The following is a 25,161-nucleotide window of genomic DNA, read 5'->3' on the forward strand; positions in this document are numbered from 1 at the left end:
GATGGAGAGAACAGTGGTGTTAATCTCATTCGGGCTGTGAATGGATACATAAAACCCATTACTGTATAGCCATTGGGGCACCAAATTGGAGTGTATCTGCTTTACATGGAATAATTTGCATCCAAAAATTATTTAGCCCATAAAAGATCCTTCAGGAAAAAACAACTGATTTCAAAGCTGAGAAACTGACTGAGAGGGTAAGTGACCTGGCAACAGCTACCCAGAGCCACTTGCACCACCGTGGATACACAACCACAATCATGTACCAATGGATGGCAATATGCCTAATTTAATAAAATTCAGCCAATAACTGAAGATACACAAACTATGGTCTGGTCAGTGTGCAGTGAGGACAGCCCAAGACTTCACTTCCAAAAGCATTCCCTCAGATGCTCACACTTCATGCAAAGGTCCACACTGAAGCTGATAACAATTTTTAGGGTTTAAACATACAACAGAAAGCATTTATTATGTTCATGCTTCCCAAAAGCTCTTCAGACCCCTCCTGTTCTGTAAGGCAGAAACAGATGGGCTGGCTGCAGCCATGCAGAGGACAGGACTGTTCCCACCTCACGACACATCCACCTGTACTGGGGTGACAGCAACCTGGACACTGGAAAAATGGACATCAGGATGAATCACACCTCGTTTATGCTCTCTGTTTCAAGATTTATGTGTACTGAGGACAGCTCAGAACAAGCAAGTTACAGTTCAATGCAACTTAATGATTTTGTTACTCGGTGCTTTCTGCTAAATAATGGGGACGTCTCCGCTTCCGCGCCAAGCGGAGGTGACGGCAGAAGAAATATCGTGGGGAGGAAAGTGGTTCTGAGCATCCCCATAGATAACGAAGCACCTCAAATATCTCATCTACATTTTCTGAAAGCAGGTCTGTGGTGATTTACTTAGCCACTGACAGGGCTTTCTGCGTCATGCAGGATGAAGGAGTAGCTGTCTACCTGCCCTTTATACACAATGTCACAGGATATTTCACTACTGAGTACCCCATCTCCTCCAACTCATCATCAGGCAGCAGAGAATAAATCAAGTGGCTGCGTTGAGCAGTACAGCTTCCTCTTGTAGCTTCAGCAGGATGCACACTGACGGGAGGCTTTCTGGGGCTACCTGTTTGTACACACTGGGCTGAACTTCCAGGTGATGCTCTACAGCTGAGCTCCCGTCCCCAGTTCCATCCACGTACACACTGCTACTCACTGTAACAGCTCCAGCATGGCAGAAACAAGAGGATGGAAAAAATTTAGCAGTGTGAGCCAAAGGAATTGGGCAGACAACACTTCTGTCTTAGTAGAAAAAAAGTTCTTCCAAGTCTCAGCAAATGAGAAAAATTTAAGTATTTAAAAGTAGCAAGGACCCTCAGTTTTCCACCCAGCAGCTTTGACATTTGTGTTCTGAAAATACATGGAGCAATCTGACAGAGATGAACACACAAGTGCCTGGACTCAGAGGTACAACCCCCAAAGTGACTGGCTTTTTGCTCTGCACAGCTAAACACCTGAAAATATACTGAATAAAATGTAAGGAAACGGGTCTGTAGACTTCTCATTTATTTTAATGAATTTATAAGAGAGCTGCAGCTTAGCTCAAATTGAGAGTTTTTAGATCACAGAATCATGAGCTGGTCTGGAAAATAGACAGATACACTTAAATGAAATAGGAAATTTTTCTGCCTTTGTAATGGTCTTGCCTCTGAAATCAATCATGGACTCAGTCCTTACACCTCTGATATCCTGCTTGTTTTTCTCATTTTCTCTAAGTGACTTTTCAGCTACATCAGCTATTAACTTTCCGTGCTGATACTCTATGGACAAACTAGAACCTGAAAAAAATTGTGGTTCTATTTATATATAAATCAAATGTACTAAAATATTAGTAGATTAATAGAGATTATTCTAGATAACTAGATTATTCCTGTTGGCCAGGTTATCCAAGCAACCCTACTCCACTGCAGAGTAAATATTTATTTAGATTCAAATTAAGATTTATTTTTTTATTTGAAAATATCTCTTCATTAAACTTTTTAAATTTACAGTTGAATTCTCCCAGTGGTTTAATGCAGCCACAGTATGTTACTGTTTTATTTATGGCATACTGGTATTCCTGTATTTCGTATTAAATTGAATACTGGAGGGAAATAATTGTTATAGAGGAAATGGCTAATGCCTATTCCCAATTAATAAATTTCCTTTCCATTAGAGTAATTTCCAGGACTGTATCTTGATTTCTGGATATGTTATGTCAGAAATACAGATTATAACTTACAAGCTCAGCTAAAATGAACAGTGTTGCTATCTGTGATAAGCCAGGTTTGTACCTTTTGGCAGCTAGGTACTGCCCTAGCTGGCACTGGAAAGATCAAATGTTTATGACGGTATCTACCTTAATTATTTTCAAAGTGTGAAAAGTTAGTGTGCTTTTCTCTGAAGTTTCCTAATAAAATATTATTTCATTCCTGCTGTTACTCAAATCAGACCAAAACAACTGTCTGCTTCCAGCTGGTTTCTAGTTTGCAAGGCTTCCATTTTAAGAGATAAAAAAATCAGGCTTTAAGATAGGAATATTGAAAAACAACTTAGATATTTATGTGGGCAATGCTAAATGCATTATTATCTTAACATTGTCTACACTGACCTGGATATATATAGATTTTCTTTTTTTTTAATTTTCCGAGTCAGAACTCAGAGCTACAGTTGAAATTTCATTAAAAAAGAAATACACTAGAGGCATATGTTTATTAAGACACCAAATAAAATGGGAACATTTGGGCATACAGATTTTAAATACTAAATATAACCAGGGTATAACTAGACTATGTAGGTTTTTTTAAGTGACTGGTTTGTATCTAAGAACACTGAGTCAGAAATAAAGCTTCACTTCATCCTGACTTCCACAGGTTTTGAATCCTAAAGGCAGAAGCTGTGAGCTAAGTAAACAGAGCACACCAGGACTTCATGAAAAATAATTCAGTTCCCATGAACTGTGGGGAACAAAATATGAACAGAATTCTTATTAGCTGCTTCTCTTCAAATATTTAACCATGGTTGTTAATATTTCTTCTAATGTAAAGCACACTGTGTATAATTTTAAAAATGAAAGGTATTTCGCTTTCAATAGTTTTTTAAAAACAAGACATAACCACAAACTATATTGCAACATATCTGACTGGTCAGTAAAAGCAGGGTTTAAGCTAAGGAGCTTAAGCCATAAGTTTCAGAAGCATAGTGGTGAGCGTGGTTGGATTTTATTTATTACTGGCAGCTCTTCACCTCTGGGCAGGGCTTGCTCCATCCCTTCCCAGCACGGCCAGGGAGGGGAACAGGTGCATTGCCAGCTCACCTAATAAGACATCTCTGTCAGAGGGTGCTTGGAGACTTTCTCTCTCCAGGAGTGTCTCTGTTGCATATTGATGGGAAAGCATGGCTGGAGATTAAAGTACAAAACTGATGAAAAGAACAAAGTCCTGCACGTGGTTCTGCCTGCAGTTGCTGGGCATTTAGAGGGAACAAGAATTACATGACTTGATTTACTTTACAAAAACTGATTAGTAAAACCCCCTGTGGATTTCTTAACTATACTGTGGAGGGATATAAGATTAGTGTAGCAATTCCCATCATCAAACGTATTTACTGTTAAAATATTGGATTAGTGATGTTGTTATCCACTGTTCCAAGATTATAAAGTGATTCTTTAAAATTGAGCACCAAAATGCTGCACTCTATCATCTGTAATTAGATTGCAGTCTGAGTGGTTTTGCCTTTCTGCAAAAAGTAATTCTGTTTCCGAAAAAATAAAAAACAAAAAAAGAGAAAAGGATTGTACTCTGCACACACAGAGAAAACAAAACTATAGATGAAGAAAGGAAACAAAATATTTTCCACTTCTGCTTTTGGGAGACGAAAGGTCATGCTTGGTCTGTATCTTATTGCTCCTGCTTGTCTCACTCACCACTGTTAGAGCAGTGGGTAATAAAGCCATGGTGGTTCTAGTGGTTGCTTATTTGTGAGACACACATGACTGCAAACTACCTGAGCCTGACAAAGCTCAGTCCTTGGGTGTTTAACCCTCACAGAGAATTTTGAGGAGAGCCATAAAACCTTCAGAGTCATCACTGTCTGGGTTTTCAGTGACAACGTGGTGAACTGTGAAGGAGGAAGAATATGAGGAAAGGGGATAAATGAATGTGTTCATTAAAGTAATTATGCTACATTTGGGCCAGGAAAATTAATGCAACTCTACCCTAGCTTTTTATCCATTATCTTAAGTGAGTAAGAGCACCAGGAGCTATTACAATTAATAAACAAATAAAAAGCTACAGCACTAATAACACCACCTTCTCACATTTTATCCTGTTGAACACCTCTAGGAATCACTTATATACAGTATTTCACATAGATACAGAATAGAGAGTGATGCAAGAGCCACAAAAATAAAACCAAAAACCAAAAAAATTTTAAAGTCATAAATAGTACACAAATGAAGGGTGGAATTTTTGCTGTGTCTGCCACAATATTTGTCCTCATTTTTGCCACTACTGCAGTTTTAAGCTACTTAACTTTAAAAATTATTCTTTCCCTTCTCTTGCTAACACCTTCTCCTCTCTTTCTAGATTTTTCCTCCTAATAACCTGGAAGAAAAACTTTGTTTCTGAATCACAGCCATCATTAATTAGTATTATTTCCTGCTGTTACCACACAAAATTCAGATATCTTAAAACACTACCAGCAACTTCCAAAATTTAAACAATCACGTTTTTTCCAGATTTCAAATTATCCTGTTTGTAACAATAGATGCTATAAATACGTCATCTAAATTGCAGTAGCTCTAAACAGCCTTGACAGGGTTTATCAGCTCAATGTTTAATCAGGCAAAGCAGCAAAAAACAACCACAGGAATACATGGTATTTAGCATTTAAATAAAGCTTGTAAACCAATGACAAGTCTATTTGGGCAACTACTACCACACATGTTCCTTATCTGCAAAGGTCTTGTCCTGAATTTATCAGGACGAGTCTCTCATACTTTATTTTCCAGGCAGTAACATCAGTTTCCACTCACTGACTTCACAGAAAAAGATACAGAAAACTGCAAGGTAAAAGCCATGGCCATGAAAAGAATTCCCACATTGGCAATGTCATACTGCTCTAGGAACTTACATTGGCAATGTCATATTGCCCTAGGAGCTTACTAAATCACAGACAAAAAAGCAAAAAAAAACCCAAAAAACCCCAACAAGCCAAACTCCAAAACCAAAACCAAAAATAAGAATAAGAAATGAGCCTGGCAAAGCACTACAGTTCTTCATTTTTTTGTGTTCAGCTTCAAAATGTTCAGCGACCTTGAACAAGGCAAACAAGAGACAGAGCAGGGGACATGAAGCCTTTCCTCTCTCTTTCCCCTAAACTGCAACCCCTTTGTGAAACTGCCCGAGTGCTAATGGGTACCAGCTCCTCACCCCCTGGTACCAGAGGCCAGACGTGGTACTTTCTGCTTCTCTGGCTGCTTGGCCCTGCACACTGGAGCCATTCCCTCAACTGCTTCCTTCAGTCTCTGTTGATAAAATGTGTCCCACAGCAGCTCTCAACTTGAAAGGCAGTCAGGGAGCTCAAGAAAATGTAATGTTTTTTTTAAATTGTTTAGTAAGTAGACAAAAGCAATGAGTCTCTTTCCCTGTACAGGGACAACTCAAAAACTTTCATGTAAATAATACCTTCTTGTAAATAGGAGTTGGTTTTACTCATGGTTCACTCTAGCAGCTTTTAAATATATTCCTCCTCCTTTTAGAGTTGGGAACCATTTGCTTTATGAGCACCATTTGGATCATTTGCCTGTTGCTCATAAAATAGACAAAGCTTTTATCCATGCCATGAATTTTTACTCACTTTATACAAAATATCTAAGGAGGGATTTGCAGGGGCTAGAATCATATCCATGGAAGAATTAACAACTAATTTAATTTTCTACTACAATAATAGTTCCAGCAGGTTTTTTTATTTTGTTGATTATATTACTTCTCTCCACAAAATATTTTGTTGATTACATTACTTCTCTCCACAAAATAAAAAAGCATATTGATGTTAGCTTCTTTGTACTTTTTTTTTTTAAAGCGGGAATTTTTTTCCACAAATGAACAGAAATTACAAGACACATTTCCCAGTTTTAATCTGTGTATTCACCAAACAAAAGAGTGGCAAATGCACCTTTGATCAGATAACAGGGGGATGGACTGCATGCTCAGAAGGAACATTCTGGTCAGGGCTGGGACAGTCCAACAGAATACTTGACATTCAGACCACCCTCTTGCAAGAGCTCTCTTTTCACCCACATTCATGCACCAGAGCTCCCCTAAGTGACAATCATGGCATCAAACTGCTTCATCTCCTCCTCTCATAACTAAGCAGCCAAAATTCTCTCTTCTGGGCTATCAAACTGAAGCCCAACCCTAACTCCAAGCTCTCTTCAGCCCGTGCTGTAAGCAAGGGAATGAGAAGAGCCTGTCAGCCACCCCTTAATGATACATTAGCTGTTCAACAGCCACTTCTGGAAGGAAAAACTGTCTGTTAGTAACTATGGACCATGGCAAGCTCCTGTGGTCCTACACATAAACATTATTGATTGCAGACAGGGATCAATGCAGGTTGAACTGGTGTGATTAGCAGCTGCCTGGCTGGAGGCCTGGGGAGGTTGGGCCATGCAGCAGCTTGGATGGGCAGGGCCCACATCAGGAGCCTTTCTGGGAGGCAGGAGGGAAGATCTGGTGTTCTGGAGAGTAACAGTTGAGGGATTTCCCTACTGTTCCCCCTTGCATGTTTAGAGAGATCTATCTCCATAACTTCATGCAGGGGTTCACAAATGTAAATACCATGTCTCCGTTACTACAATAAAGGATTTACCATTTAAGAGCTCCTACATTTTAATCAGCTGCCTGGGCTGTACCAAGAAAGCACTGCAACTCATTAAATAAAAATGCACTCAAGCATGAGCAAAAGCAGCAGTAACAGAGATGTGATGCCTTTTCTGTTTCTTCTTCTGAATACCTATGCTGTGTCCCACGTGCTTTTGGAGTAAACATGCCACTAACACAAGCCTAGGATTTCACATGAGTGGTTTGTAAAAACTAGAGACTAAATAGAATGTTTGCTTGGGCAGAGCATTTACAGCCTGAAAACATGAGGCAGAGCCTACCTGGACTACAGACACACTGTAATTACAGATCAGGGGTTGCTACTTCTGCCTGGTTCTTTCCATCTTTGCCAGCAAACTCTCAGCTCAAGCATTACAGCTCTAGATTCACTGCAGCCTTCAGCAGCAAGTGAACCCTGCAAAGCAGAGGTGGGGGCTTCTGTCAGGAAGAGGCACTGTGCCATACAAACTACAGATGTGGTGGCTGCTAAAGGGAAAATGCCCCCACATCCATAAAATCAGCAGCTATCTTCTCCTGGGAATTTGCAGTAACAGCTTGATTCTTCAGGTTGGTCTTCCCAGCTCCTCACTTCATCCCCATCGTGCTCCAGTGCCTTCTGTCCTATAAACCCAACCTTTCACCTACACAATGAACTGGCTCTTCCCTTCCCTCCCATCACCTCCAAAGCCACATACCCCAATGTGCAGAGCAGTACACTGATACACAGGGAACATGCAGCAAAACCACCTCTGAAGTCTTGCATAGGAGAAATTTATAGTAATTGATTTGCTCATGTAAGTGCACAACTGCAAGGCCAAAACTTCCAAAACATTTTGGGTTAAGGAAGGTGAATGTTGCATAGCAATCTTCCTATCTCATTATCTATTTTTTCAAGTTTAAGTATGACTTAATTTTTTTATAAATTTCAATAAAATAATAGAAGGTTGATCTTTCAAACAGCCTTTTTAGAATAACAATTCATCACAAACATCATTCCTATAGCAGAAGACACTCTCAGTTTACACACTGTTCCAAAAGCAGTTCTGGTCTACAAAGTTCCTTAAGGACATAAGGAACTCAAACAGAAGGCAAGACTGTCCTGGCCTAGCAAAACACCTCCCCTAGAAAAAGACTCAGACTTCAACTAAAAGGACACTACCAGTAGTCTGTGCAGTCAAATACCAAATCACATCGATGTCAAGAACCACAGAGTTACATGTTGCAGCTTTTTCTTTAGAGCCCCGGATTAATTCCATGAAGCTTTACAGAAACCATCATTAAAGCAAACACATTATCAGAAAAGTTGCTCCAGCCTACCTGTGGCTGGGTCCAAGGCTCCAGGGTTGTCTCTTTCAAAGGAGTCTGTGGTCTTCCCACTTCTTTTGTGTGCTTTTAGGAAAGAAAAGTAAGCATCAGTCAAATATTCAACCACTATCAGCAGTCAGCATAAATTTCCCTTGAGATAATAAAAGAGATACTAAATTAATACAAAACAAGGATAATGCATCTTGACTGGATGTATTTGGAGCAGGCTGTAGGTCTGATATTTTTGCAGCTTTGTGACTTAATTTTTACAGTGTTGCTTTAGCATTCAAGGTGTGGGGGTTCAAATCTTTATCAGTGTGGACAGATGAAAACCTCAGACAACAATACTGAATGCTTTGCCAACAGAGTAAGGTTCAGCAGCAGAATTTCAGAGACAACTCAACTCCATTTTCTCTGCCATTTCCTCCCCAGGATATTCTATGTTCAGTGGACATCCCGAAAAAGGCACTAGGTACTAGATAAAACTAACATAAAAAGGTGAATTAAAAGAAGTGCTATGGAAGACTCTTGAAAGTGAAGACTTCTTACAAGTCTGCATTACTTAAGCAGGGGAGCTGTGGTTTTGGATGACAGACTTGCCTTTCCTTAATGTTTGTTGGAGCTGGAGTGAGAAGACTGAGTAGTGAACAGCCTCTTGCATCTTCAACTTTTCACTACCTTGGCACATTTCAAAACTGACCTTCCCAAATCAAAAGTTGGTGTAATCAAATGGATTAAAGTAGTCTTCATAGAATTAGACTTGTTGACCCCCTCACACTTCCTCTTTTTTAGTTATTACCCAGACCCCCTGCAAACACTTGTTAGTAAATGTAATGGCTCTGTCTCCGTAAGAAATATGTAAGGTTTTTGAGGACTGGGACTGAGCACTGGATAGGATTTTGGCTTCTTTTACTTTTCCCCATATGAATTTCCCAGGGAAGGAACATTATACATTGCTGCAAAAATACCAACAAGTATCTCAACTACTTTTTCCCTAATTCTTTATGTCACAAAATGGGAACAATGACATTCACAAGAAAGGTCCTCTGCTGAAATAGACTATTTAAGTAGTGCCAGGATTTTCTTCCTTTTGAAATACATCTCTGATGTATTACCCTTTGGCTAGGGCCTTTGACAATATGTCATATAAATAGCATCTTATCCAGGTCTCACATCAGAGTGATCTAAAATCCCATGGAGACTGCAAGGACTGACAAAAAAAGGAGGGATTTTCTGTCATTTATAGTAAAATATGGTCATTTTTAAAAAAATACAGAATTTGTGGACAACTTCAGTTAGCATGGAGCATTCACAGGGCTCATTTCAAAAAGCCACCTTATTAAATGGCAATTTTGTTTTGGCAGGTTAGATTGCCTGTAATAACAGATTACAGGCAATCATTTTTACCATTTTTGTTATGTTGTATTTTGGGGTAGCAACAGAGTACGATTCATTCTTGAAATAGAACAATAAGTGTATTTCAGAAGAAAAAAGAAATAACTACAGATTTAGTGGATGCTAAACAGAGTTAAAATGAATGCAACTAGAAAGGGAAGGCTGTGCCTTTAGTATATCAAAAGCAAATGTATTCTACCTTATAATCTTTCTTTAAATGTAATAATCAGCCATCAAATGGACCCAAACACATAATGAAAATTATTAAACATATCACTTGTGGTGCCAAGATACCATAATAATTCTGTATGGGATAACCTGCCAGGAACTGACATTAAAAATCACACTATTTCTTGAGAAATAATTTTCATTGGAATCTCACATCAGTTTTTTATGCATTTGTCCAGCTAGTTCTATTTTAGAGCAGAAAGAAAAAGGAAAACGCAAGCATATGACTTAAGACTCAAACACTTCTTAATGCTAAGTTTCCTATAGACAATCCTGTTGCATTCTTCATTTAATTCCTACTATTGCCACTACCAAAGAGACTCTTTCACCCTTCCAAAGCCAAATGTCAGAAAGCAATGATGAAACACAGCACAAGAGAAAACAGCAGATTCTTGGGCAACAACTCATCAGTCAGCAGCCTGCATCCTGGAGCATGGAGGAAAGACAAAACCAAGCAGGAACTGCTTTCAGCCATTACAGGCTTTCCACACACAGTCCATATCTTCCTTGTAAGGTGTGTTTTACAACACTTCTGCAGAACATCAGGAACTGAGCACTCAAAATGGAAGGCCCAAACCCACAGCACAGCTCTGATTTGCCACTGAGAACCAGGACAAACATTGTACCTTGTCACTTTTCAGCGTGCACAAACATTTTCCACTTGAGCTGTGACTACACAGGAGGACTGAACCAGCCCTTGCACCTCCAACCAGCAGCACATCTGCACCAGGTTCCAACCCAGCATGCTGCAAAACTCAAAGTGTATGAATACCTCTTCTGAACTACCTGCTCCTCGAGGAAGTGCACAAGCTCCTTGCTGAGACACACACACATTCTTCATGGACCACATAAGCAGAGCTTATTCATGAGTTCTCTCTGTTCTTTTTTAAAGAAGACGATGGTAAGAGTAGACAATCCTCCCAGGAGCATCTTTCTTTCAGCACAGATAAAGCAGCTCTTACTAGAAGTGGGTAAGTTTTGTCAGCCTTTATCCCCCTCAGTTTTGCTTGGAGCATCTTCCCCCAGCCTTCTGCAGCTTCTACAATTCCTCTAAAGAAACAATAGAACATGCCCACAGTCTTTTGCTTATGTTACCTTCACTTCCTCAATTTGACATTTAAGTTTCACACACAGAAGAAAATTGTACTTATAATGAGATAAAGATGGAATGATTTCGACCTGGGTATCACATTATGGTTTCAGCAGTGCCATTAAAGCTCCCTTAGCTCTTGTACAGGCACGGATTACAATTTCTCTAGCGGGCAGCCTTGACTTCAGGACTAAATTAGGTTCTTTTCATGTTTGATGAACCACCTGTCACTTCTGTTACAGCCAACTACTGTTCCACAAGCACACGGCATAGCCAGACAACCAATTCAGTTCCTACCACTCATTCAACTCTTCCCAGATCCCCCCATCCCTCTGCTTGGAGTTGAGGGAGACAAATTTTGCTCTACATCATCGCCTGACACGGGCACTGAGGGAGCCAAAACAAGGTGGGAAACCATGTAGGGTCTTGCTGGCTGTCAGGTTTCCTTCACCTTAGTAATCCTTCTGCTCAGTGGGAAACACACTACTCCTATCAACTGCTCCCCAAGGCCAGGCAATCCCACCCATCTAAACGAAGTCAAATCTCCAGGTATTTTCAGTCTGACAGTATGAAAGACTTTTCTGTTTTCTGATTCATCAACCTGTCACATCAGTCTCAGGCCTGACCACCTAGAAATTACCCTAATCAATTATGTTAGCAATCAATAAAGTCCAGCAGAACAGCCAGGTAGATAGTGCTCAAAACCTTTTGCTGATATTTTGTATTTTCTGTCTAGTTGTAACAGCAAAAGAAAGCTCTAGTATTTAATCAAGGTAGTTAATAAATCTTTTCTAGGGAAAAATTAAATTAATCATGACTATTTGCTGTTGCTTATTAGCAACACTAAGTTAACAAACATGTAATTACTTATGACAGCTTGGCAAACAAAATCAAGGCCTCCAAAATCTGCCAGAGAAAATAAATTGTAAAATAGGTTTTAAAGGTTATGAAAGTCACCATTTAAAGTCAGACTTTGCTTTTATCTTTAAGATGCTCCACTCTGAAATTTGAGAGGGGAAGCTTTTTAACACCTGACACAATTCAAACTAGAACATCTACAGATGCACAGAAGGAGCTCTCCCTCCTGGTGGCATCCTCCCCCTCTGCTCCTCAGCTCCTGGGGTCTGTACACCTCAGGCTCCTACATAGAAGAGCTGATTTGCTCAACCTATTTTCTCCAGCAGACTCAACCCCATTCTCTCTCTGCCCTAAGGTACTATTCCAGGTCTCTGACCAGGCTCCTTTGTAAATCAGGAAGGTGGGATGCTGGAGACTGAGGAAGATAGATGCTAATTCCTTGAAATCCCACAGCCCAGCTCTCATTTTTGCCTTTCCCTCCCTGCAGTAGAAGCAGCAACCAGAGGGATTTGCCACGTCCAGCTGCACCCTCAAACAGCCCCTGGCTCTGCAGGCAGGGGCAGGCAGCTCCCACCTCCCTGCCTCTCCCAGCCCAAGCTGCTCTCCTGGCCACAGGGACTCCCACATTCCTCCCCTTCCTAAAGCCAGCACTCCTGAGATGCCAGGCAGCTGCCTCTAATGCAAAAACAGACTGAGGAAAAGTCCTTCCCTTTTTATTGGAAAAAAGTTCAGTTCAATTTGTTGGCCTCAGCTTTGTGAGCTGGGGTTTTAAAACAAACAAAAATATTTCTAGTCACTTGACCTTTTTGTAAATTTCTCAGTTAAATTTTCCACGCTGCAAAGGGAATTTACTGTGGCCCTTAAACTTTTTAATCTAATACTAATGACTGGATTTGTTCAGTGAGGTGTCCTCCCCTTTTCACCCCATTTCTCTATTGACAGGTTTTTTTGCTTTTTGTCAAAGCAAATCTCGATTTCTTAGAGTTTAAAATAAATTTTTTTTTAAAAGGCAACAAAAACCCCCCACATCATAAAAAGTTACAACATGACAATTTTAGTTTATGTATTTTGATTTCTGGAAAAGCCCTAAAATTATGCAAATGGATACTACCACCAGTAATTCTAATGGTTATTGATTGCTGTGAGAATCAAAAGCTGACTGAAATTCAAACATAATAGGATGCATTTTTCTCCGGTGCCTTACAAAATTGCTATAGCAGCATTAAGATTGTCTGACTCAAAGTGTTCCACTCCTGTACTTTACAGGAAAGGAAAAAGAAGTGCTTAAAGAAACTGTCTTTCAAGCTGACATCCTGTATAGCTTGAAGTGAAACTTAGGAAACCATCAGCAAAAGACATTTTTTAAGTAGTATATTAGCTACGTTAAATTATCAAAACCTGGGTAGGACCACAAATGTTTATTTGGGGGAGTTTTTGTCTCTTCTACTTAAGGTTAAAGTACATGGCCAAAAGCTAGATTTTCTAGACAAGAACTGAAGACTTTACTATTTTTCTGTCCCTCGTTGTAATCAGGAAACTGTATCCCGATTTTACTGTCCAGGCAGAACATCTTTGCTATCAGACTGAGACAGAGAAACCCTCTAAGCCAGAGAAGGAGATTATCTCCATTAACAATGCCTCTTTCTTGCCTGTAAGTTGATTTCAGGTAATTGGATTCCTGCAGTCCTCTCCTTCAGCCTCTTTAGACTCTTCACGTGAAAGGTGAACAGAAGAATTAATTTAAATGAAGTATAATTTTATGTAACAGAGTGCCAGACCAAATTGTTTTGTTCCATGTTTTTAATCTCTACATAAACAAAAAAGAAATCTTTATGTATTACACAAAAGTATATGGGAAAGCCCCAAGACAGCTGAAATCAAGATCTTAAAAATTATTCATAAGGGAAAGTTTTGCTTGGTATTTGGGAAATACACCGGGACTGCCTTTTGCCAAAGAACAAAAAGACAGTAAAGAATTCACCAATAAAGAACCCTTTGACGCAGGCTTTAGGGAATCTAAAGCCCCAAAACGCGATGTAGGAATGATGGAAAATTTCAGCTTTCCACACCAAACACCAACCTGGAATCACCACTGACACAACTTCTGCACTGTTTTGGCTGCAACAACTGCGGTTTGGTTTCTGCAAGTATCAAAATGCCTTGTGATGTTGCTACATGTCCTCCCAATGATTCCTTGGCCTCAAAAGCCACAATTTAACCCAGCAAGTCTCTAATGGTTCTGCCAACAGGCAGCTTTTATCTTGCAATTACCTCTTCAAAGACACAATAAATCACCTAGTGCATATACAGCCAGACAGCAATTATAAGGCCATGATTTCCAGAGGTGCTGCACACCCAGAGCCTCCATCATTTTCAGCTGTTCTACTATTCCTGTAGAAAAATCAGCCCTTCATTAACTTATTTTCTTCTTTTGTTCAACATACCTATGAGTAAAGTGGGTGCCTGGCACCTGGCAGGAGATGGGGAAATGGCAAAGAACGAGGAGGCCGTGGGGTGGGGGTGGAATGACTGCAGCATGCTAGGAAAGCTCAGAGGTTTAACAAAGCCTGACATGAGATTTGCCAGATGGTTCTGTACCGGATTGTAAAACTTTAAACTAATCTTCATTTAAGAGTTTTAAGGCCTGTATCCCTCTTCTAAAGCCTCTTGCTCTTTTGCCTGGTTGATTCTGGTAAATTATAGATCAGACTTTAGAAAACTGCTTCCATGAACAGCGGCTCCTTAAATCTCAGCTAAACTGAGCAAGAAGATTACATGTTATTACGATGTAGCACAGCAGGATTTTTGTACAGCAAACATAATGATGTAGAGAAGGATAAAACCATCATTCTGTGCAAGGAGGTCATCCATAGAACAATGCTTTTTACACTGCTAGCAAATCCATCCAGACATGGCAATTCTTCATGTGACAAATTCTTTTTCTTAGTAGTTCTGTAAAGAAACGCAAAAATAAGCAAACCCCAAATCTGTATTTCAGCATTTTACAGGCAAAGAGATGTCACTTGGAAGAAATTATTCCAAACATTACTAGAAAAAGCATCTATTTCAGGGGAAATTTTAGGGTAAATGCATCCTGTTGGTTTTATGCAAGGATTTCCTCTGAATCCCCAGTGAAATGTCAGATACTGTACATGGTATTAAAAATTAAAATGCTGACTAATCTTACAAGTGCATATATATACCTTTAATTGTAAATCAAATACAGTGCAGCAGAAAGCAATGTCAGTATATCAAGGGGCAGAAATTCTTTCCACCTGCTGCTTGTATTTGTAATCTTACACAGTATCTTTACAGTTGAAATTGGTGCAGAGGGAATCCACAGACTTTAGGCATTAAGTGATAACAAACTTGAAGTGGAAACAATGAAGAATAAAAGGATGAGCATGGCAACTAGCAACAGCAAAAGTTCAAAAATCAAGAGACTGAGACCACCAAGTTCAGACACTCGATAAAGTAATTTGATACTAAACTTGAGGCCCGAGCACCCTTTTGAACAGATACAAACATTGAAGTCTCTTCAGCTTTAAGTCAGTAGCCTGTGGAACTTGCTCTGATTTTCTTCTTCTGCACATGATTCTCAATGCAATGTAGTGTTGTCAGATGACCTCCCCTTTCTCTCTCTTTTTAATTGAAGCATTATTTCTTGCACATGAAAGCTTTTCACTTAAAAGCATTCAGGTGTGATATTCACAGCTCTGGTCTTTTCAAAATGTCAGGTGCAGGAATTACACAGATTTATCCTAAAGCTCTCTGTAAGAACATCAGAATTTTGGAATGCCAAAGAAAATGCCTGTCTATGAGAATATGCTCCTTTAGACTTTGTTGTCCTAATGATTTTATGACATTTAGGTAAATTACATGAGGTAAATCAGACACCGTGGTACACTTCCTGGTTTTTCTTGCACATCATTGCTAACATTTCAGGAAGTTTTCTAGAGTTCAGAAATTATAAAAATTCCTTAATCAGTGCATAGCTAAATTCCTTCTGATAAGGACAGAGGCATTCCCACAAATTCAGATGATCTTAAAGGAGCAAAGTCATTCTAAATTTTCATAAACATGGAACCCTTTTAAAGTTCAGATATGTAAATATCTTAGTGGCAATAGCTGATAAAATATGCTCAAACTACCATGTTCTGACTTGAAAGTCTTTACATATATAAAACTAATGTGACATTATATAGTGTGGTATTCTTACATCAAGTGAAAGGGGGGAAAAGAACATAATATCAAACAGCTTGTTTTAGTTGCCTGAGCTCTACTTAGCTTTAAGGAATGAATATAAATGTACACAAATCCATTTTGTGACTCAGATATAAAGCATCATGTTAAAAATGTAGTACATGATAGCAAAACTACGAATTTTTATATTCCTGCATATTTTCTCCAGCGTTGTTAAAATTCACATTTCCTGTTACATCTCTTCAAAAAAGTTTCTCTTTCTGTAGGTTATTCAGGAAAAAAATATCATAGCCTGTGCCAGTATCCATCTTGCCTAAATGAGGTTTTATTCTTGTGCTTGTCACCATCTTTCTCTATGGTGTGACTAAGTTATGCTTTAAAGAAATCCAAATGAATATTTGCAATTTAAATTGGCCTATCTCTCTGAACATTAAGTCTGAATGAATTGGATAAAGGTGTTAAAAGCTAAGACTTCTTTTTTTTTTTTTTTTTTTTTTTTTACTTTATTAATCAAGCAAACTAAATTTACATTATCAGGGTTGGCCAGGAGAGTAGCCTGGACCTGGCTGGTGGTGAAAGGCCTGAGTGGGAATCTCACACACTGATTAGAGCAAGGAAAGAATGGCTGACAAACCTCTATGCTCTGTGCTTTGAAGTGTGGCAGAACCAAGGAAAATGTGCCACCTTAAATTAGATTTTTTCCAGAAAGTTGATAAATAGGCTTACTCATAAAGAGCAGCAAGACTAATCTGCAATTCTCCTGACATTAGAGACAACGTGATCTACAGAAGCCTTGTTGGATCATCAGCTCTTTTCATTTGATGTCATTCTATTTATATTCCTTATCCCCAACTGTGACTATTTGTCTTATGAAGCGTGTTTGATTTTTCTAGTGCATATTGTAGTTCTTACTATATGAAGTAAAATATAAAGGCAGATTGTTCTTCAGGTGACAAAAGTATGTGAAGGAAAGAATCTCATACCATAAGTAATCCCTTGAGAGATAAAGTATGTTTGGAAATAACTATTTTTTCTTATCAAGTCTCTAAGTAAATTACTCAGCATGTGTCCTAACCTATGGCACAGAACTCAGATGGAATGCAAACAGTGCAGCCTGTAAAACAGGGAGGAACAGGGAAGAATTTGGAGGAGTCACCAAGGGTAAGCATAGGTAGGAGTAGCTCCATCTACTCTAAGGCAGGTCAGTGCAAGGGGGTCATGGCTCTGCTTCAGCCAAGAATGTCTGTGGGCTGTATCAGCACAACTAGTCAAAAATAGGAGATTTTTAAAAGCCTAGACATATGTAAGCACATTCTCCCATCATTTGTTACTTTACATGGGATCAGGACTGAGTCTGAAATACCAGTATTAGAGTACAATGCATACAGTCAGATTCCACCCTTGTTTGCCAAAGGAAACTGGTGCCCATCCGTCTCCCTGTGGCTTCTCCCCTTTCCTTTGACAACCATCAAGAAATCAAACAAACACACTTATTTATTTGTTCCATTGAGAAAACTGCTATCTACAGCTGTCCACAAAGTATCACCCTGTTTTCTAATACTCACATGTTATACTAACCCTTCACTCAATTTAAGGAATCTCTTCAACAGTTGCAGGAAAAAAACCCACCTTGTCCCAGAAAAGCCAACAGCAGTAAAGAGAAGATCATGACATGTTGTGTTTCTACTCTTAGCACATCAATGAACCACAGTGAAGATTTAAACTACGTGTCCCTTCTCTCTTACCCAACTCATCACACACAGGATCTAGAATCGCTCTTCACTAGAAGAAACACCAAAAATACAGAATATTTATTTAAACTTCCCTTTGGATTATGCCTATAAATGCATGAGCTATTACAAAATCATAGAAAAAAATCCACTGTGAAAATGACTTTTTTATTTCTCTATTTAAATGTTTTCCTACATTTACCTCTTATCTTGGAGAAATATTCTACGGTACCATATGATGCCACTAATTCACTGTAAGGAAACCTGTTAGTTTCTTTAAAAAATTAGCATGGAAGAATCTTATAAAAGGCTAAAGTAGGCATAAAGGAAATTATTATGTAATATATTATTAATATCTAAACCATAAATCAGATTCATTTTAAAAACCCTAACATTTCTCTCCCAGAAACATAGTGGGATTTGATTTTTTTCCTTTCTCTTTCTTTCTCAGTCCTTATGAAGCTATCTCTAGTTCATAGAATTTCTTAGAGCAATTTTCTGCCAACAATTGCCTTCTCTAATTTACTTCTGTCATCAATTCCAAAAAAGAAGAGTGGGTCCTTTGCTGCTTTGAGATCTGCATTTAATTCTACATTCCTTCTTTTCATTTCAGAAACCTTTGCCTGTATCTTTTTACTTTGGGGCATCATTTAACTTAGTCCTCCCTTGCCTCAAGTCCTAAAAGACCCTCCCACAAACTTCTTGCTTCAGTAAATTGATTTGCTGTCTCCTCTAAATATCCTTCACAACAAATCAATCCTTTGACTCCTCCAGCTTTCCTGAAGGTTTACCTCTTGCCTGCAACAGCAAAGTTGAACTCATTCTTCTTTTTTTTTTTTTTTTTTTTTTTTTTTTAATTCCTTTGTGGCAGAAGAGAAATATTCATTTCATATTAAGTATTTGCCCCAATGGCTGGAGTCAGATAGAGCCAAGAGACTGAGCAGTCTCACTGCCATCACTGCTCATCACAGCTGGAAAATGGGGCAACATTTTGAATACATTGCCCCACACAAAGGAGTTACTTCAACCAGTACCAATTCCCACCTGCTCACACACACCATCATGCACCACAGTCAGAACTTCTTTTCGGGTCTCCCTTCCATCCCACAGTTTTGGATCACTTCTTTCACTTCTTTTCATTTGCCTCACTGCTACTGAGCATCCCAGAAAAAAATATATTGGGAAAAAAAAATCCTAAAAAGAACCTAAAAAAACCCAAACTAAAAAACCACCACCAAAAAAAAAAAAAAAAAAAAAAAAAAAAAAAAAAAAAAAAGGTCAGGATCTAGGACTTGATTACAACTGACTAATGACAAGAACTGCAAAGAAATACCTTTAAGAAGCTTAATAGTTCTGCAGTCAGGACGATAATTAAAGACCAAGCTGTTCAGACCCTCCAGAACAAGTCAGTAACTCAACTCTACATGAAACTGTTTTGTATCTTGGAAAGAACACCACAGTATGAGATAGGTCAGATAGGTCAGAAAGAAGATGCATACAGGTAAGGTAAACACACAGCTTCTGAAGAAATATGAAAAAGAAAGGCAGTGCTCAGCTTAGAAGAAAAAGAAAAGCATGTCATAGGAGGATGTATGCACTGACACTCAGAGGTGTCTTTGCAGGTCAAGTAAATTACATGGTGACTGCTCACAGAATTCTAGTTCATGAAGTGGGAGGAACCAATTAATGTTAGTTTTTAACAGAATAAAGAAAAAAAATAGCTTGTGTGCTGTACAGTTGGAGTGCTGAGCACATCATGGATATCAAAACATGGCATTAAAGAGTAGCAATATTCAGAGCTATAACAATTTAGACAAAATAGACATGATCTCTGGAAAGTGGTGCAGAACCTTATTTTCCAGCACCTTTAAGCTATTCTAAGCTGTGGGAGTGAGATCTTTATAAGTGATAATTCCACCCCATGGCACTTCTAACACATTTTTCATAAACAACTCACATTTGCCCGTGTTAGTTTTGGTGTACTTGACAGTTTTAGCAACACAGTGTTTCTTGTTTCTGCAGATTTGCATTTGTCCACACACGTTTGATGTAAGCTGGCAAACCATCACTTGTCTCCAGAGTGAAACAACCCCCTGAAGAACACAAGATCTCCTGCTGACAAGCAGGCTGTGCCAAGATGTCACTACACGTGTGCTCCAGTGACTTCCTTTCAGTCACTGAAAGTCAGAGCTCTGAGGACATGACCTGCCCAGGGCAGGCAGGGCCCAACAGGGCATTTCATGGTTCTCCTCACAACCCACATCCAAAGGGCTACAGGTGGCAGAAGCACAGCAGACACACAGCCTGCAGAAGCAGGGACTCAACAGTTACCATTGCAGTAAGTTACATGTTGTGATAAACTGTGTCTCAGCTAGAGGAAAAATAGTTCATGGAACAAAATATTAGGTAGAAACAGGAGAAATGTTGTTCTGTATTTGCTTGAGCATGTTGTGGTAGTCAGCTTCCACTGTCATGGGGTAAAGTAGGAAAATTAGTTTCTGACTGTCAGATATCAGTGAGCTACAAATTTTAAGACAGAAAGCTGCAGGCTGAAACAGTTTTAACACTGAGTAGTAAAAAAGATTTTTAAAATTGAATTTTACAATTTATTCCTGGGAATTTAAAAGAAAATAAAACTTAAATGTGGATAAAGGTCAGCTCCTTAATGCACAGCAGTATTCTCTAATGTAAAAAGCTTTTATAGTTTCCCAAGGCTCAACATCCTCTTTTCTGTTTTTAGATGCCAACAGCTACACCCTAACCATGCCCTTAGCATTTGTAAATCACCCACTTCATTAACAGCCAGTGCTGACGGTCTGTGTGAGCAAATCTAGAGAAATTACCTACCAACCACAACCTCCCTGGCACAGCACACAGTACCCAACCCATAACTTGTATTTCTGAGCCTGCCCTCAGTGCCAGATGTTGGGAGATTATCAGGCTGGGAGCTGCAACAAGCAGAGCTGCTATGAATTCAGCACGGAGACACCAAAAGGCAATGCACTGAAAAGCTTTGCTACAGAGCACTGCCTGCTACCTGCCCTCCACACAGACAAGGCAAAGATACAGTTCCTGTATTTCAATCCCTCAATCCCTCCTACTGGAAATCAAATTCATTACACATTTCCAGAGATTCTTCCAAAGGTGAAAGCTTTTTCCTTTCTGTAGAGGCCTTTCTGAAACCAGGGAGACAAATTCAACTGTAGTTCATAGGCACTCCCATTGCCAGAAGGGGTTTCTCCAGGGCACTAAGTCCATGGCTGCATCCATAGCTTCTTAGGTCCTGCTTTCCCAGTCTGGAGGTTTGTTGGAGTTTGCAGCTTAAGATACATGTGAAGACAGATTTGCTCAGATTCCTGTCACATAAAGATGAGCAGTCATTTAAGGTTACCAGCCCACGATAAAAAGCCACATGTGAGGAAAAGACTTCTGGAATCTGATTTTTAAACCCTTTTTATGGAGGATGTATAAAATGTCTGTATAAGATTCCCTCCAACGTAAAATAAAACTGAAATCACATACTGATAACTATCCTGTTTGTAGGGAAAACCAGGAATACATGCCCATTTGTATGGAAACTCGTGTTGTGCTATCTGGCAGCATGACATCTTACAGAAGTCGTCACCAGGAGACTTGTGCTGGCCATAATAAATTTGTTTACCAGGATGGAATGGTATCCTTTGGCCATAGTCTGGAACAACTGGGGTCAGAAATGAAGAATATTTTCTACATAACTGAATTTCTTCAAAATTGCCTACTCTACTCTTTTGTTTATTCTGGAACAAAAACAAAACCCTCAGCTCAGATCTACTTACTCAAGGAATTCTCAGTGCTCATCTTTTGTGCCTGGTATCTTTATGAAGAACAAAACAACCAGAGATTCTGTGCTACTGTTTATATTATTTTAGTTGTTACTGGGTTTTCAGCATACCATAAAATATTAATAACAATTAAAGAGTATGCTTATTTTCCTAGAAGGCTACATGTCAATTTACAAGTATGTTATCAATTTTCATAGTTAGTTTTAAGTATAGGAATAAAAATGCCACTGATAATTAACATTTATCCCTCTTTTGCACTCTTTAGATATATACATATGTACCAACTTACATAAGTAATAAACAGAGCAGTATATTTTAAAGGTAAATAAGCCAATTTAAAAATATAAAGTACTTAAGTGAATAATAATAATTTCATTTGTTTCAATTATACAACTGTAATGAATTCTAACATTTCAGTGTCTAGTTTTGATAGTTGTTTTTTTTTCTTTTTCAGCTAAGTAACCTTCTCCAGTCTCTCAAAAATATTTGTAAACATCATTGGTACACCAGAATTGCAGAACTATGGGGATCCATTATGCCTGACATGGCACTAGTAGTCCCTGTGGGTATACCCTTATTTTAAGAAAATATGAAAATTTTTTATTTTCTGACTTTTAATTGGAAATTGCATTATTGTGAGTCTCTTTAAAAAAAAAAAAAAAAAAAAAAAAAAAGCTTCAGTACTTTCAACACAGCTTTCTTCCTCTCTTTTCTAAGCTGAAGAACTTCTTCACAAGCTCAGATACAATAGAGCAAGTTCTACTGAACTTCCCATGGTTAAATTGCTTCCCTATCCCTTCCTGCAATAAGAGCTGAACTTCAAATTTAATTTCCTTACTCCTCTGTCCTTTCTGTTCTCTACTACTAGCTGTCTGGATCACCGCTACCAAAAAAACTGTTTTGTGCTGTTAGACAAGGGTCAGCATCTTGAAAAGTCTTTTCATCTAATTAGATAGATCTACAATTACAACAGCATAAAACACCTTACATCCACGTGTTAAAGCTATAACTTCCAGCCTATACTACAATCCTTACAACAGTGCATACTGTTATGTACTCTGTTCCTTGGAGATAAACTGTGTCAGATCCATTCCAAGTTACTGTCCTGACACCTAAGGAGATGGGTGTCCCAAAACACCAAACAGCACCCTTCACCAGGTAGAATACACAGAGTTGTAGGTACAACTCCTGCACACGAGGGCTGTCACCTGGGTGGCCTTCAGGGACCCTTCAGATCCCCCCGTGCTTCTCTCACCATCACTTCTCCTCCACTGTCACTTTCAGTCCCTGGGGCAGGAGATTTACTGCCAGACTTCACACTGCCCAGAGTGGCAGGGCTGTATTTTCTGCCATCCCACAAATCTTCCGAAGAAAAGAATTCACAGCACAATTGAATTATAAGGCAACAACCTCCTGGATCTCCAGATAAAGCTACCAGTGAGAAACTTCTGAAACCCTGCTGGTCAGAAGGACACAACATGATTACTAACTTATTACAACATTCCTACCCCAAAGTCATTCAAGGCAACTTGGAAACCTGCGGAATGCACTTTTGTGACTGCCAGGATGAATGGCTCTGGTAAATGCATTTTAGAAGCTGGAAGATAAAGATCTGAATTTCTTTTTTGTCTGGAAGGTATTGTCTTATATCCTCTTCCCCCTGTCCCTGCTGATGCCTCCAAAATGCAAAGACTCCACAAACTGGAAATCTCAGAACTGTGGAAGTCACGGTCTTGGCTTGGTCCCCTTACAGGTCTGCTTTTACGTACAATCTTTTTTCATCTTTGCTTTCTCTTCAGCCACAGAGCTAATTTATCTTTATAGACAAAATTATGCCTGCTTTCCTTTTAAACACAAAATGCTTTGTTTGGAAAAAATGCAGAGAGTTCAAATTAGGGCAATATATGCATGTAGTTACTGCCATTTTAATTTTAACAAGCTGTTAAACAGTATAAGGCAGCAATCTTTTTACTTCATTTCTCCCAACAGGCACTAATAAGAGAAAGATGGGAGTATTTTAAACTGGAGAGGTCAACAGGTATTCTACAGGTGAAATAAAGTTATTTCTGTTAATATCCTCATGCAGGGATCACTGTGGGGAAAGGTGAGCACGTTGCCACAGCAGCTATCTCCATCCTGAGTCGTGCTGCTTCCTGAAACAAAGTACTCTCATCTCCAATCTCTAAGTGCTGTAAACAGTATTTAAATTTGATCTGTACTTACAGAATTATTATCTTGAACTGTATGCTCAGAGTGAAAAGAGAGCATCTGCAATATTAGCTGGCCAGTCCTAGAACAGATAACTTCTGTCTGTCTACTGAGTTATTATTATTTATTGTTCTTTCAGGCTTGGATGATTTTTTTAAAGATAAAATATGCTTGGCAATATTATATAGTTCTTTCAAATGCAACTAGGTAATTAATTCTTCAAAGCACAAAGACTACAGAGATATCAATGAATCAAATAATTCTCACCCTACACAAGCACCATTATCCTGTGGGTTTTTTTCAAGAACAGGAAAATAAATTGAGAGATTAAGTGAATGGTCCATGGTGGTATGTTGAGCAATTCATAGAAACAGACTTAATGAAAGTAGCATCTCCTAGCACCATAACATTTGGTCAAATATACCAGTAATATTCTAGATGAAAGATAGGATGGCTTTCCTGCACAGTATCAACATGCACGTTGTATTTCAGACAGAAAATAATCTCACAAGTGCAAATGACCTCCCTTGAGTGGACAAAGCACAATGGAATAGCAAGACAAAACCATGCTGTTCATTCCCATTAATTACTCTATTCAGACAGGAATACATATTTCCAGAATAGATGGTTTAGCATTTGGATTAGTCTTGGATTAAATTATTGAAAAATATTATTTTTAAATTATTAAATTATTGAAAAAAATTTATCCCAAAATAATTACAGTACTAAGGCAAATTCAGACTTTATAAAACTTAGTCACACCTATTCTATGATTTTTTTTATGCCAGTTGTAGATACAATGCAGATTACTGCAAAAGTTAAATGTTCATGCTGTATCTCAGGTTTTGTATCTCTAATTTGTGTCACAGATCTGCAAAACAGCTCATTCAATAGCAAACACACAATTTTAACTATAGCAGCTCCATTCATTTGACACAGAGAATTATCCAGCTTGCTGAAGATCACCCAATTTCACTACAGTAAAAAGTCAGCCAAAACCTTCCTTGCAAAGTACTAAACATAGACCAAACTAGAAAGAAGAAACAAATAGGATGAAGCTTAGGAAATGAAGAGTTATTAATCTTCAAAGTATTGATGCAATCAGAAAAGTTAACAGATTTTAAGTAAAAAGTTCACTCTAAATTAAACGTTTAGCAAGTCTCAAACTTAATTATGAAGAAGCATTCAAATTTAGAAAAATATTTTCCACTCTCTTGAAGATCCTTTTCATAGCATACAGTTTCACAACAGTCTTGTTCTATGTTAAAGACTGTTTTTAAGCAGTAAGTTAAAGTTTCCAGACTTCCAAAGTTCCTGTGAGTTGTTTTTTTTTTTTTAACTTCTCATTCTTCTACACGAGACTCCCCATACTGCTAAGCTGATAAAATAATTTGACATGAGGGC

At 38.6% G+C, this 25,161-nt stretch overlaps 1 protein-coding gene across 2 annotated transcripts in view; it reads right to left on the reverse strand.

Annotated features, from left to right (window-relative positions):
• PCDH11X (protocadherin 11 X-linked) overlaps positions 1-25,161 on the reverse strand; it is a 438,876-nt gene that overhangs the window by 234,874 nt on the left and 178,841 nt on the right. For both annotated transcript variants that reach the window (XM_071757565.1, XM_071757566.1), the window contains exon 5: positions 8,237-8,308. In XM_071757565.1, coding sequence (XP_071613666.1) covers positions 8,237-8,308 — 72 coding nt within the window. The remainder of the gene's footprint in view (positions 1-8,236; positions 8,309-25,161) is intronic.

This window comes from Heliangelus exortis, chromosome 14, assembly GCF_036169615.1.
Source record: "Heliangelus exortis chromosome 14, bHelExo1.hap1, whole genome shotgun sequence".
Taxonomy (NCBI): Eukaryota; Metazoa; Chordata; class Aves; order Apodiformes; family Trochilidae; genus Heliangelus; species Heliangelus exortis.